This window comes from Eleutherodactylus coqui, chromosome 3 (assembly GCF_035609145.1).
Source record: "Eleutherodactylus coqui strain aEleCoq1 chromosome 3, aEleCoq1.hap1, whole genome shotgun sequence".
In the NCBI taxonomy this organism is placed as follows: domain Eukaryota; kingdom Metazoa; phylum Chordata; class Amphibia; order Anura; family Eleutherodactylidae; genus Eleutherodactylus; species Eleutherodactylus coqui.
The window spans coordinates 239,419,086-239,433,276 of record NC_089839.1 but is presented as its reverse complement, the minus strand read 5'-3'; the positions used below and the strand labels follow the sequence as shown (position 1 = coordinate 239,433,276).

Sequence of the window (14,191 nt, the reverse complement as noted above, 5' to 3'; positions counted from 1 at the left end):
CAGCCTTCAGCTGCCCTCATGCCACACGCTGGCCTCATGCCACACCACCCTCATGTCTATTTATAAGTGCGTCTGCCATGAGGAGGAACCGCAGGCACACACTGCAGAGGGTTGGCACGGCTAGGCAGCGACCCTCTTTAAAATGGGCGGGGCGATAGCCCACAATGCTGTACAGAAGCAATGAGAAATATAATCCTGTGCCACCGCCATCAGGAGCTGCACACGTGGGCATAGCAATGGGGAACCTATGTGCCACACACTATTCATTCTGTCAAGGTGTCTGCATGCCCCAGTCAGACCGCGATTTTTTATAAATAGTCACAGGCAGGTACAACTGGGAATCCCCAACTCCGCAATGGGAATTCCGTGTGCACCCACAGCATGGGTGGCTCCCTGGAACCCACCGGCTGTACATAAATGTATCCCATTGCAGTGCCCTGGACAGCAGAGCTAACGTCAGATTAAATGCAGGTGGGCTTCGGTCCACACTGCATGCCCCAACCTGACTGGGCTTCTTAATTCATAGACACAGGCAGGTACAACTCCCTATTGTGAAGTCCCTGTGGACTGACAGCATGAGTGGGTGCCAGGAAGCCACCGGCGGCACATAAATATATCCCATAGCATTGCCCATCACAGCTGAGGTAATGTCATGCTTAATGCAGGTGGGCTTCGGCCCACACTGCATGCCCCAGTCAGACTGGGGTTCTTTAGAAGTGGACACATGTAGTTACAACTCCGTGTGGACCGACAGCATGGGTGGGTGCCAGGAAGCCACCGGCGGTACATAAATAAATCCCATTGCAGTGCCCATCACAGCTGAGGTAATGTCATGTTTAATGCAGGTGGGCTTCAGCCCACACTGCATGCCCCAGTCAGACTGGGGTTCTTTAGAAGTGGACACATGTAGTTACAACTCCGTGTGGACCGACAGCATGGGTGGGTGCCAGGAAGCCACCGGCGGTACATAAATAAATCCCATTGCAGTGCCCATCACAGCTGAGGTAATGTCATGTTTAATGCAGGTGGGCTTCGGCCCACACTGCATGCCCCAGTCAGACTGGGGTTCTTTAGAAGTGGACACATGTAGTTACAACTCCGTGTGGACCGACAGCATGGGTGGCTCCCTGGAACCCACCGGCGGTACATAAATATATCCCATTGCAGTGCCCAGCACAGCTGATGTAACGTCAGCTGTAATGCAGGTGGGCAAAAAATTAATTGGATTACACTGTAGGCGAGGGCCCCAAAAAATTGGTGTACCAACAGTACTAATGTACCTCAGAAAAATTGCCCATGCCCAACCAAGAGGGCAGGTGAAACCCATTAATCGCTTTGGTTAATGTGGCTTAATTTGTAACTAGGCCTGGAGGCAGCCCAGTTAAAATAAAAATTGGTTCAGGTGCAAGTTTCAACGCTTTAATGAGCATTGAAACGTATAAAAATTGTTTACAAAAATTATATGACTGAGCCTTGTGGGCCTAAGAAAAATTGCCCGTTCGGCGTGATTACGTGAGGTTTCAGGAGGAGGAGCAGGAGGTGGAGGAGGAATATTATACACAGATTGATGAAGCAAAAATGTCCCCGTTTTGATGGTGATAGAGAACGATGCTTCCATCCGCGGGTGCAGCCTACGTATTGCTTAGGTATCGCTGCTGTCCGCTGGTGGAGAAGAGAAGTCTGGGGAAATCCAGGCTTTGTTCATCTTGATGAGTGTAAGCCTGTCGGCACTGTCGGTTGACAGGCGGGTACGCTTATCCGTGATGATTCCCCCAGCCGCACTAAACACCCTCTCTGACAAGACGCTAGCCGCAGGACAAGCAAGCACCTCCAGGGCATACAGCGTGAGTTCAGGCCACGTGTCCAGCCTCGACACCCAGTAGTTCTAGGGGGCAGAGGCGTCACGGAGGATGGTCGTGCGATCGGCTACGTACTCCCTCACCATCCTTTTACAGTGCTCCCGCCAACTCAGCCTTGACTGGGGAGCGGTGACACAGTCTTGCTGGGGAGCCATAAAGCTGGCAAAGACCTTGGAGAATGTTCCCCTGCCTGCGCTGTACATGCTGCCTGATCTCTGCGCCTCCCCTGCTACCTGGCCCTCGGAACTGCGCCTTCTGCCACTAGCGCTGTCGGATGGGAATGTTACCATCAGTTTGTCCGCCAGGGTCCTGTGGTATAGCATCACTCTCGAACCCCTTTCCTCTTCGGGTATGAGAGTGGAAAGGTTCTCCTTATACCGTGGGTCGAGCAGTGTGTACACCCAGTAATCCGTAGTGGCCAGAATGCGTGTAACGCGAGGGTCATGAGAAAGGCATCCTAACATGAAGTCAGCCTTGTGTGCCAGGGTACCTGTACGCAACACATTGCTGTCCTCACTAGGAAGATCACTTCCAGGATCCTCCTCCTCCACCTCCTCCTCAGGCCATACACGCTGAAAGGATGACAGGCAAGCAGCATGGGTACCCTCAGCAGTGGGCCAAGCTGTCTCTTGCCCCTCCTCCTCATGCTCCTCCCCCTCCTCCTCCTCCTCAATGCGCTGAGATATAGACATGAGGGTGCTCTGACTATCCAGCGACATACTGTCTTCCCCCGCCTCCGTTTCCGAGTGCAAAGCGTCTGCCTTTATGCTTTGCAGGGAACTTCTCAAGAGGCATAGCAGAGGAATGGTGACGCTAATGATTGCAGCATCGCCGCTCACCATCTGCGTAGACTCCTCAAAGTTTCCAAGGACCTGGCAGATGGCTGCCAACCAGACCCACTCTTCTGTAAAGAATTGAAGAGGCTGACTCCCACTACGCCGCCCATGTTGGAGTTGGTATTCCACTATAGCTCTACGCTGCTCATACAGTCTGGCCAACATGTGGAGCGTAGAGTTCCACCGTGTGGGCACGTTGCACAGCAGTCGGTGCACTGGCAGATTAAACCGATGTTGCAGGGTCCGCAGGGTGGCAGCGTCCGTTTTGGAGTTGCAGAAATGTGCGCTGACCCGGCGCACCTTTCCGAGCAGGTATGACAAGTGTGGGTAGCTTTTCAGAAAGCGCTGAACCACCAAATTAAAGACATGGGCCAGGCATGGCATGTGCGTGAGGCTGCCGAGCTGCAGAGCCGCCACCAGGTTACGGCCGTTGTCACACACGACCATGCCCGGTTGGAGGCTCAGTGGCGAAAGCCAGCGGTCGGTCTGCTCTGTCAGACCCTGCAGCAGTTCGTGGGCCGTGTGCCTCTTCTCTCCTAAGCTGAGTAGTTTCAGCACGGCCTGCTGACGCTTGCCCACCGCTGTGCTGCCACGTCGCGCGACAGCGACTGCTGGCGATTTGCTGCTGCTGACACATCTTGATTGCGAGACAGAGATTGCGTTGGAGGAGGAGGAGGAGGAGGAGGGTGGTTTAGTGGAGGAAGCATACACCGCCGCAGATACCAGCACCGAGCTGGGGCCCGCAATTCTGGGGGTGGGTAGGACATGAGCGGTCCCAGGCTCTGACTCGGTCCCAGCCTCCACTAAATTCACCCAATGTGCTGTCAGGGAGATATAGTGGCCCTGCCCGCCTGTGCTTGTCTACGTGTCCGTTGTTAAGTGGACCTTGGCAGTAACCGCGTTGGTGAGGGCGCGTACAATGTTGCGGGAGACGTGGTCGTGCAGGGCTGGGACGGCACATCGGGAAAAGTAGTGGCAACTGGTAACCGAGTAGCGCGGGGCCGCCGCCGCCATCATGCTTTTGAAAGCCTCCGTTTCCACAAGCCTATACGGCAGCATCTCCAGGCTGATCAATTTGGCAATGTGCACGTTTAACGCTTAAGCGTGCGGGTGCGTGGCGGCGTACTTGCGCTTGCGCTCAAACAGTGGCGCTAGCGACGTCTGGACGCTGCGCTGAGAGACATTGCTGGATGGGGCTGAGGACAGCGGAGGTGAGGGTGTGGGTGCAGGCCAGGAGACGTTAGTGCCTGTGTCCTCAGAGGGGGGTTGGATCTCAGTGGCAGGTTGGGGCACAGGGGGAGAGGCAGTAGTGCAAACCGGAGGCGGTGAACGGCCTTCGTCCCACCTTGTGGGGTGCTTGGCCATCATATGCCTGCGCATGCTGGTGGTGGTGGCTCCCCAGCTGAACTTGGCGCGACAAAGGTTGCACACCACTGTTCGTCGTTCGTCAGGCGTCTCTGTGAAAAACTGCCACACCGTAGAGCACCTTGACCTCTGCAGGGTGGCATGGCGCGAGGGGGCGCTTTGGGAAACAGTTGGTGGATTATTTGGTCTGGCCCTGCCTCTACCCCTGGCCACCGCACTGGCTCGGCCTGTATCCACACCCTGACTTGGGCCTCTGTGTCCTCGCCCTCGTCCACGTCCTCTAGGCCCACCCCTACCCCTCAGCATGCTGTATTACCAGTAGTGCAGAATCAGAACGCTGTAATTAAATGTGCCACTTATTGGCCTGTGGTTGGAGGCTGACTTCGCTTACGGAACGCACAGCAGATCCAGGAAATAATTTTGCGCAAGCCTGCTGTAACACTTAGCTGGCTGTGTATGAATTAGGACAACTACCCCCAGCACAGACCCAGTACACTGAGGACGGTCACAGGCAGCCCAAATAGATTTTTTTTCCCAAATGTTTTTGGAAAGGCCCACTGCCTATATACACTGTATATGTCTTCTCTCTCTGCGTCACCACTACTGGCCCAGGAGTATGTAAAATAACTGCAAACTGTTGCACTGTGGACTGGAATACAGCGGTGATGTAACAGCCAACACAGAGCCAGGAAATAATTTTGCGCAAGCCTGCTGTAACACTTAGCTGGCTGTGTATGAATTAGGACAACTACCCCCAGCACAGACCCAGTACACTGAGGACGGTCACAGGCAGCCCAAATAGATTTTTTTCCCCAAATGTTATTGGAAAGGCCCACTGCCTATATACACTGTATATGTCTTCTCTCTCTGCGTCACCACTACTGGCCCAGGAGTATGTAAAATAACTGCAAACTGTTGCACTGTGGACTGGAATACAGCGGTGATGTAACAGCCAACACAGAGCCAGGAAATAATTTTGCGCAAGCCTGCTGTAACACTTAGCTGGCTGCGTATGAATTAGGACAACTACCCCCAGCACAGACCCAGTACACTGAGGACGGTCACAGGCAGCCCAAATAGATTTTTTTTCCCAAATGCTTTTGGAAAGGCCCACTGCCTATATACACTGTATATGTCTTCTCTCTCTGCATCACCACTACTGGCCCTGGAGTATGTAAAATAACTGCAAACTGTTGCACTGTGGACTGGAATACAGCGGTGATGTAACAGCCAACACAGAGCCAGGAAATAATTTTGCGCAAGCCTGCTTTAACACTTAGCTGGCTGCGTATGAATTAGGACAACTACCCCCAGCACAGACCCAGTACACTGAGGACGGTCACAGGCAGCCCAAATAGATTTTTTTTCCCAAATGTTTTTGGAAAGGCCCACTGCCTATATACACTGTATATGTCTTCTCTCTCTGCGTCACCACTACTGGCCCTGGAGTATGAAAAATAACTGCAAACTGTTGCACTGTGGACTGGAATACAGCAGTGATGTAACAGCCAACACAGAGCCAGGAAATAATTTTGCACAAGCCTGCTGTAACACTTAGCTGGCTGCGTATGAATTAGGACAACTACCCCCAGCACAGACCCAGTACACTGAGGATGGTCACAGGCAGCCCAAATAGATTTTTTTCCCCAAATGTTTTTGGAAAGGCCCACTGCCTATATTCACTACATATGTCTTCTGTCCCTGCCTCACCACCACTACTGGCCCTGCACTATGTATAATTACTGCAGGGCGCAATGCTCTGCACGGCCGATATACAAAAAAAAAAAAGTGCAACACTGCAAAAAGCAGCCTCCACACTACTGCACATGGTTAGATGTGGCCCTAAGAAGGACCGTTGGGGTTCTTGAAGCCTAAAATACTCCTAACACTCTCCCTATAGCAACTCCAGCAAGACAGCACTTTCCCTGATCTCTGTCAGAACGCATCTGCGGCGAGCCGCGGGAGGGGCCGATTTATATACTCGGGTGACACCTGATCTCGCCAGCCACTCACTTCCCGTACCCATATCTAAACCATGCTGCATACAGCTGCAAAACAGATTTACATACATTATCTATGCCCTTGGCATAAGCTTTCCTAACACGATTCATTTCCTGCACTACATGAAAACTTGTTTTCAGCCAGAGGTGTAATTTAAAGCTGCTGGGCCCCAGTGCAAAATCTGGAACTTAACCCGCAGCTATAAAGCTTCATTGATAGTATTGGTTTGCAATATGGGGAACAAGAACTTTATGGGCCCCCCAAGGCTCCTGGTCCCAGGTGTGGATGCACTCTTTGCACCCCCTATATTTGTGACCCAATTTGTAGTCCCTTAGGATGTTTTTTGTTGCCTCTTTGAACCACAATTAAAAAACACATAAAAAAACTGGTCCATATCACTATATACAGGGAGATATATAACTAATACCAGCTGTACATAGTTAGTTATATATACGAGTTATCCAGGTTACACCAGCAAGCTCCTTATCCCTATATACAGGGATAAAGGGGGATGTAGATCTCCTATATATTGTGATATGGCGCATGCTGGTATAATCTGGATATCTCCTGTATATAAATTGTATATGTACAGCTAGTATAACTTATACCAGCTATACGAATAGGATTACATACAGCACATACCTCAGATACACCGCATGGTCGACACTCCCCATTTCCACTATCAGACACCCCCAATGACGCGGCTGGCAGTGCACTGATAGACTGCAGTTGTGATGAAGCACAACTGCAGTTTCTCAGTGTAAGGAAAAACTGCATTCTGGGGGAATCTGCAGCATGAAATTAGCTGCCGGCTGCCCCAGGTAATGTCCCTCCCCTCCTCGAGTGTCACCCGCAGCAGTTGAACAGCAAATGGCGGGGCCCTATGGGCCCCCCTACCCAGAGGCTTGATTACAATTGCGACCCCTAGTGGTACGCCGATGGATAGTGCGCTGATCCCAGATCAGAAGATGGGGACAGCGCATCAGTGGATGTCAGCATTTCAGTAAGCAGCACATCACTTTACCAGTTCTGGAGTCGGTCAACAGTACACTTTGTGAAGTACATTCTAATCAGTTCTGTATGCATGACTGGGGACAATAAAAGTTACTTGTTTATAATTAGAAAACCCCTTTAAAGTAAATGATATTTGGTTGAAGTTGTACTCACTTCTGCACACTGGTACATTGAGCCATTGTGTGTTCTCACATTGTGCTTCTCCACGCAAAGATCCTTCCAGGGAATAACCACGATTACAGGTATAAGTAACTTTTTCACCGGCTGCATAACTGGATTTAGGTTGTTCATTGAGTATGGAATTCCGAACAGCAGGGGGAGGTTCACAATATGCTGCCAAGATAAAAAAAAATAATTAGGAAAGTAGACACACACTCCGCCCCCATTCAATGACTATCACTCAAATGTAAAAACATAGGAGCGATAGTCGTTGGGGAGACAAACAGGTGTTTATTAGAGATGAGCGAACGTGTTCTTCCGAGCTTGATATTCGTGCGAATATTAGGGTGTTCGGGATGTTCGTTATTCGTAACGAACACCATGCGGTGTTCTGGTTATTTTCACTTCCTTCCCTGAGACGTTAGCGCGCTTTTCTGGCCAATTGAAAGACAGGGAAGGCATTACAACTTCCCCCTGTGACGTTCAAGCCCTATACCACCCCCCTGCTGTGAGTGGCTGGGAAGATCAGGTGTCACCCGAACATAAAAGTCGGCCCCTCCCGCGGTTCGCCTCAGATGCGGTGTGAGTTAGATGAGGGACAGTGCTGTTTGTACCGGAGCTGCTGTAGGGAAAGAATTGGTAGTTAGTGTAGGCTTCAAGACCCCCCAAAGGTCCTTATTAGGGCCACTGATAGCTGTGTGTTGGCTGCTGTTAGCAGTGGGAATTTTTTTCTTCTCAAAATCGCCTCTGCAGACCATTGCACCTGGCATTAGGGACAGAAGTGCTGCATAGGCAGGGAGAGTGTTAGGAGTGAGTGTAGCCTTCAAGAACCTCAACGGTCCTTTCTAGGGCCATATTTATCCGTGTGCAGTACTGTCCAGGCTGCTGTTAGCTGTGCTGCATTTTTTTTTGCTTCTCAAAATCGCCTCTGCAGACCATTGCACCCTCCATTGATACTGCAGGGAAAGAATTGTATAGGCAGGGCGACAACACAGTTATTATTCATTGAATATACGCAGTGCTGCCTTTTGGTGCCAAAAAACTGAAAACAAATCTATTTGTCCAGCCTCTGTCCGTCCTAAGGGCTGTGGACACGTGTGAGCTGCGTGAACAACATTGCTAAATCAGACGCACCCAGCTACGCTTTACTGCTGGCTTCGCCATTTGCTTTCCTTAATTGGGAAAAAAATACCTGCTCTCCAAGAGTTATAATAACTCTGCTACCCTCACGTTCTGTGACACATAAGCAGGGACACAGCACAGTTATTAAACTTCTCATGTTCATTGAATATACGCAGTGCTGCCTTTTGGTGGAAAAAAACTGAAAACAAATCTATTTGTCCAGCCTCTGTCCGTCCTAAGGGCGGTGGACACGTGTGAGCTGCGTGAACAACATTGCTAAATCAGACGCACCCAGCTACGCTTTACTGCTGGCTTCGCCATTTGCTTTCCTTAATTGGGAAAAAAATACCTGCTCTCCAAGAGTTATAATAACTCTGCTACCCTCACGTTCTGTGACACATAAGCAGGGACACAGCACAGTTATTAAACTTCTCATGTTCATTGAATATACGCAGTGCTGCCTTTTGGTGGAAAAAAACTGAAAACAAATCTATTTGTCCAGCCTCTGTCCGTCCTAAGGGCGGTGGACACGTGTGAGCTGCGTGAACAACATTGCTAAATCAGACGCACCCAGCTACGCTTTACTGCTGGCTTCGCCATTTGCTTTCCTTAATTGGGAAAAAAATACCTGCTCTCCAAGAGTTATAATAACTCTGCTACCCTCACGTTCTGTGACACATAAGCAGGGACACAGCACAGTTATTAAACTTCTCATGTTCATTGAATATACGCAGTGCTGCCTTTTGGTGGAAAAAAACTGAAAACAAATCTATTTGTCCAGCCTCTGTCCGTCCTAAGGGCGGTGGACACGTGTGAGCTGCGTGAACAACATTGCTAAATCAGACGCACCCAGCTACGCTTTACTGCTGGCTTCGCCATTTGCTTTCCTTAATTGGGAAAAAAATACCTGCTCTCCAAGAGTTATAATAACTCTGCTACCTTCACGTTCTGTGACACATTAGCAGGGACACAGCACAGTTATTAAACTTAGATAATTCATTCACTAGAGGCAGTGGGGCCTTTCGTTTTCCAAAAAGGGCAAAAATTATATTTGGCCTGCAGTCTTGCGCCAATTTATTTCCTGCCTGTGAAATCAAATTACTGGTAATACAGCATGCTGAGGGGTAGGGGTAGGCCTAGAGAACGTGGACGCGGCCGAGGACGCGGAGGGCCAAGTCAGGGTGTGGGCACAGCCCGAGCTCCTGATCCCGGTGTGTCGCAGCCGACTGCTGCGCGATTAGGAGAGAGGCACGTTTCTGGCGTCCCCACATTCATCGCCCAATTAATGGGTCCACGCGGGAGACGGTTATTAGAAAATGAGCAGTGTGAGCAGGTCCTGTCCTGGATGGCAGAAAGTGCTTCGAGCAACCTATCGTCTACCCGCAGTTCTGCGCCGTCCACTGCTGCCAATCCGAATCCTCTGTCTGCTGCTCCTCCTTCCTCCCAGCCTCCTCACTCCACTACAATAACACCTGCTCAGGAGCGGGAACACTCCCAGGAACTGTTCTCGGGCCCCTGCTTAGATTGGGCAGCAGCGGTTCCTCTCCCACCAGAGGAGTTTATCGTCACTGATGCCCAACCATTCGAAAGTTCCCGGGGTCCGGGGGAAGAGGCTGGGGACTTCCGCCAACTGTCTCAACAAATTTCTGTGGGTGAGGAGGACGATGACGATCAGACACAGTTGTCTTGCAGTGAGGTAGTAGTAAGGGCAGTAAGTCCGAGGGAGCAGCGCACAGAGGATTCGGAGGAAGAGCAGCAGGACGATGAGGTGACTGACCCCACCTGGTGTGCAACGCTTACTCAGGAGGACAGGTCTTCAGAGGGGGAGTCAAGGGCATCAGCAGGGCAGGTTGCAAGAGGCAGTGCGGTGTCCAGGGGTAGAGGCAGGGCCAGACCGAATAATCCACCAAGTGTTTCCCAAAGCGCCCCCTCGCGCCATGCCACCCTGCAGAGGCCGAGGTGCTCTAAGGTCTGGCAGTTTTTCACAGAGACGCCTGACGACCGACGAACAGTGGTGTGCAACCTTTGTTGCGCAAAGCTCAGCCGGGGAGCCAACACCAACAGCCTCACCACCACCACCATGCGCAGACATATGATGGCCAAGCACCCCACAAGGTGGGACGAAGGCCGTTCACCGCCTCCGGTTTGCACCCCTGCCTCTCCCCCTGTGCCCCAACCTGCCACTGAGATGCAACCCCCCTCTCAGGACACAGGCACTACCGCCTCATGGCCTGCACCCACACCCTCATCTCCGCTGTCCTCGGCCCCATCCAGCAGTGTAGTTCAGCGCACCGTTCAGCCGTCGCTTGCGCAAGTGTTCGAGCGCAAGCGCAAGTACGCCGCCACGCACCCGCACGCTCAAACGTTAACCGTCCGCATAGCAAAATTCATCAGCCTTGAGATGCTGCCGTATAGGGTTGTGGAAACTGAGTCCTTCAAAAGTATCATGGAGGCGGCGGCCCCGCGCTACTCAGTTCCCAGTCGCCACTACTTTTCCCGATGTGCCGTCCCAGCCCTGCACGACCACGTCTCCCGCAACATTGTGCGCGCCCTCACCAACGCGGTTACTGCCACGGTCCACTTAACTACGGACACGTGGACAAGCACAGGCGGGCAGGGCCACTACATCTCTCTGACGGCACATTGGGTGAATTTAGTGGAGGCTGGGACAGAGTCAGAGCCTGGGACCGCTCACGTCCTACCCACCCCCAGAATTGCGTGCCCCAGCTCGGTGGTGGTATCTGCGGAGGTGTATGCTTCCTCCACTAAAGCACCCTCCTCCTCCTCCTCCTCCTCTGTCTCGCAATCAAGATGTGTTAGCAGCAGCATGTCGCCAGCAGTCGGTGTCGCGCGGTGTGGCAGCACAGCGGTGGGCAAGCGTCAGCAGGCCGTGCTGAAACTACTCAGCTTAGGCGATAAGAGGCACACGGCCCACGAACTGCTGCAGGGTCTGACACAGCAGACCGACCGCTGGCTTGCGCCGCTGAGCCTCCAACCGGGCATGGTCGTGTGTGACAACGGCCGTAACCTGGTGGCGGCTCTGCAGCTCGGCAGCCTCACGCACGTGCCATGCCTGGCCCACGTCTTTAATTTGGTGGTTCAGCGGTTTCTGAAAAGCTACCCACGCTTGTCAGACCTGCTCGTAAAGGCGCGCAGGCTCTGCGCACATTTCCGCAAGTCCCACACGGACGCTGCCACCCTGCGCACCCTGCAACATCACTTTAAGCTGCCAGTGCACCGACTGCTGTGCGACGTGCCCACACGGTGGAACTCTACGCTCCACATGTTGGCCAGGCTCTATGAACAACGTAGAGCTATAGTCGAATACCAACTCCAACATGGGCGGCGCAGTGGGAGTCAGCCTCCTCAATTCCTTTCAGAAGAGTGGGCCTGGTTGGCAGACATCTGCCATGTCCTTGGTAATTTTGAGGAGTCTACCCAGGTGGTGAGCGGCGATGCTACAATCATTAGCGTCACCATTCCTCTGCTATGCATCTTGAGAAATTCCCTGCAAACCATAAAGGCAGCTGCTTTGCGCTCGGAAACGGGGGCGGGGGAAGACAGTATGCTGCTGGATAGTCAGGGCACCCTCCTGTCTATTTCTCAGCGCGTACAGGAGGAGGAGGAGGAGCATGAGGAGGATGAGGAGGAGGGGGAAGAGACAGCTTGGGCCGCTGCTGACGGTACACCGGCTGATTGCCTGTCATCCTTTCAGCGTGTATGGCCTGAGGAGGAGGAGGAGGAGGAGGAGGATCCTGAAAGTGATCTTCCTAGTGACGACAGCCATGTGTTGCGTACAGGTACCCTGGCACACATGGCTGACTTCATGTTAGGATGCCTTTCTCGTGACCCTCGCGTTGCACGCATTCTGGCCACGACGGATTACTGGGTGTACACACTGCTCGATCCACGGTATAAGGAGAACCTGCCCACTCTGATTCCCGAAGAGGAAAGGGGTTCGAGAGTGTTGCTATACCACAGGACCCTTGCGGACAAGCTGATGGTAAAATTCCCAGCCGACAGCGCTAGTGGCAGAAGGCGCAGTACCGAGGGCAAGGTAGCAGGGGATGTGCATAGATCGAGCAGCATGTACATCCCAGGCAGTGCAACAGTCTTTAAGGGCCTGGCCAGCTTTATGGCTCCCCACCAAGACTGTGTCACCGCTCCCCAGTCACGGCTGAGTCGGCGGGAGCACTCTAAAAGGATGGTGAGGGAGTACGTAGCGGATCGCACGACCATCCTTGGTGATGCCTCTGCCCCCTACAACTACTGGGTGTCGAAGCTGGACACGTGGCCTGAACTAGCGCTGTATGCCCTGGAGGTGCTTGCTTGTCCTGCGGCTAGCGTCTTGTCGGAGAGGGTGTTTAGTGCGGCTGGGGGAATCATCACCGATAAGCGTAGCCGCTTGTCAACCGACAGTGCCGACAGGCTAACACTCATCAAGATGAACAAAGGCTGGATTTCGCCAGACTTCTGTTCTCCACCAGCGGACAGCAGCGATACGTAAGCAATACGTAGGCTGCACCCGCGGATGGAAGCTACGTTCTCTCTCACCATCCAAAACGGGGACATTTCTGCTTCATCAATCTGTGTCTAATATTCCTCCTCCTCCTCCTGCTCCTCCTCCTGAAACCTCACGTAATCACGCTGAACGGGCAATTTTTCTTAGGGCCACAAGGCTCACTCAAATAATTTTTCTGAACAATTTTTATAAGTTTCAATGCGCTTAAAAGCGTTGGAACTTTAACTTGAACCAATTTTTCGTTACACTGGGCTGCCTCCAGGCCTAGTTACCACTTAAGCCACATTAACCAAAGCGATTCACCTGCCATCTTGGTTGGGCATGGCCAATTTTTACTTAGGTACATTAGTACTGTTGGTACACCAATTTTTTGGGGCCCTCACCTACAGTGTAATCATAGTAATTTCTATGTTCTTCGCCTGCACTCATGGTACAGAAAGGTGTGTGGGGTTGGCCTACAGTTTAGCTACATAAATGTAACTTGTGCCTTGGCTATACTAAGGCTACTGAAATGGAACGAAGACTGCGCTCCCGCTATACTGCTGCTTCAGAATTGTTAATGGGGCCTGTCCTGAGTGCTACTATTGCTTACATGGAACGAAGACTGCGCTCCCGCTATACTGCTGCTTCAGAATTGTTAATGGGGCCTGTCCTGAGTGCTACTATTGCTTACATGGAACGAAGACTGCGCTCCCGCTATACTGCTGCTTCAGAATTGTTAATGGGGCCTGTCCTGAGTGCTACTATTGCTTACATGGAACGAAGACTGCGCTCCCGCTATACTGCTGCTTCAGAATTGTTAATGGGGCCTGTCCTGAGTGCTACTATTGCTTACATGGAACGGACACGTGGAGAGGACACGTAGTGCCTCAAAAACATCCCCCTCCTCCTCCAACAGGGAAAACATTGTTGGCAAATGCCTTTGCATTGGTTCGTCTGGTGGCAGTCCAAGAATTTCACCTTTACCGACACAACAAGAGAGCCCCCACACCATCCCCCCGCCACGGCCCACTTAATCCTGGCCGCATTCCGAAAACCAACAAAATACAACCGTGCTACTAGGTCCGCAGTCACCACCACATTACCACCAACGCGGTTACTGTTAAGGTGCATATAACCACGGACACGTGGAGAGGACACGTAGTGCCTCAAAAACATCCCCCTCCTCCTCCAACAGGGAAAACATTGTTGGCAAATGCCTTTGCATTGGTTCGTCTGGTGGCAGTCCAAGAATTTCACCTTTACCGACACAACAAGAGAGCCCCCACACCATCCCCCCGCCACGGCCCACTTAATCCTGGCCACATTCCGAA

The 14,191-nt window shown here is 52.1% G+C and overlaps 2 protein-coding genes across 8 annotated transcripts in view; both read right to left on the bottom strand.

Annotated features, from left to right (window-relative positions):
* Positions 1 to 14,191, bottom strand: part of LOC136621575 (coagulation factor XIII B chain-like) — a 612,738-nt gene that overhangs the window by 85,145 nt on the left and 513,402 nt on the right. The gene's annotated exons all lie outside the window — the stretch shown is intronic.
* Positions 1 to 14,191, bottom strand: part of LOC136619677 (complement factor H-related protein 1-like) — a 111,515-nt gene that overhangs the window by 1,899 nt on the left and 95,425 nt on the right. Inside the window, exon 5 of the mRNA XM_066594440.1 lies at positions 7,229 to 7,408. Within this exon, the coding sequence (XP_066450537.1) occupies positions 7,229 to 7,408 (180 nt within the window). The remainder of the gene's footprint in view (positions 1 to 7,228; positions 7,409 to 14,191) is intronic.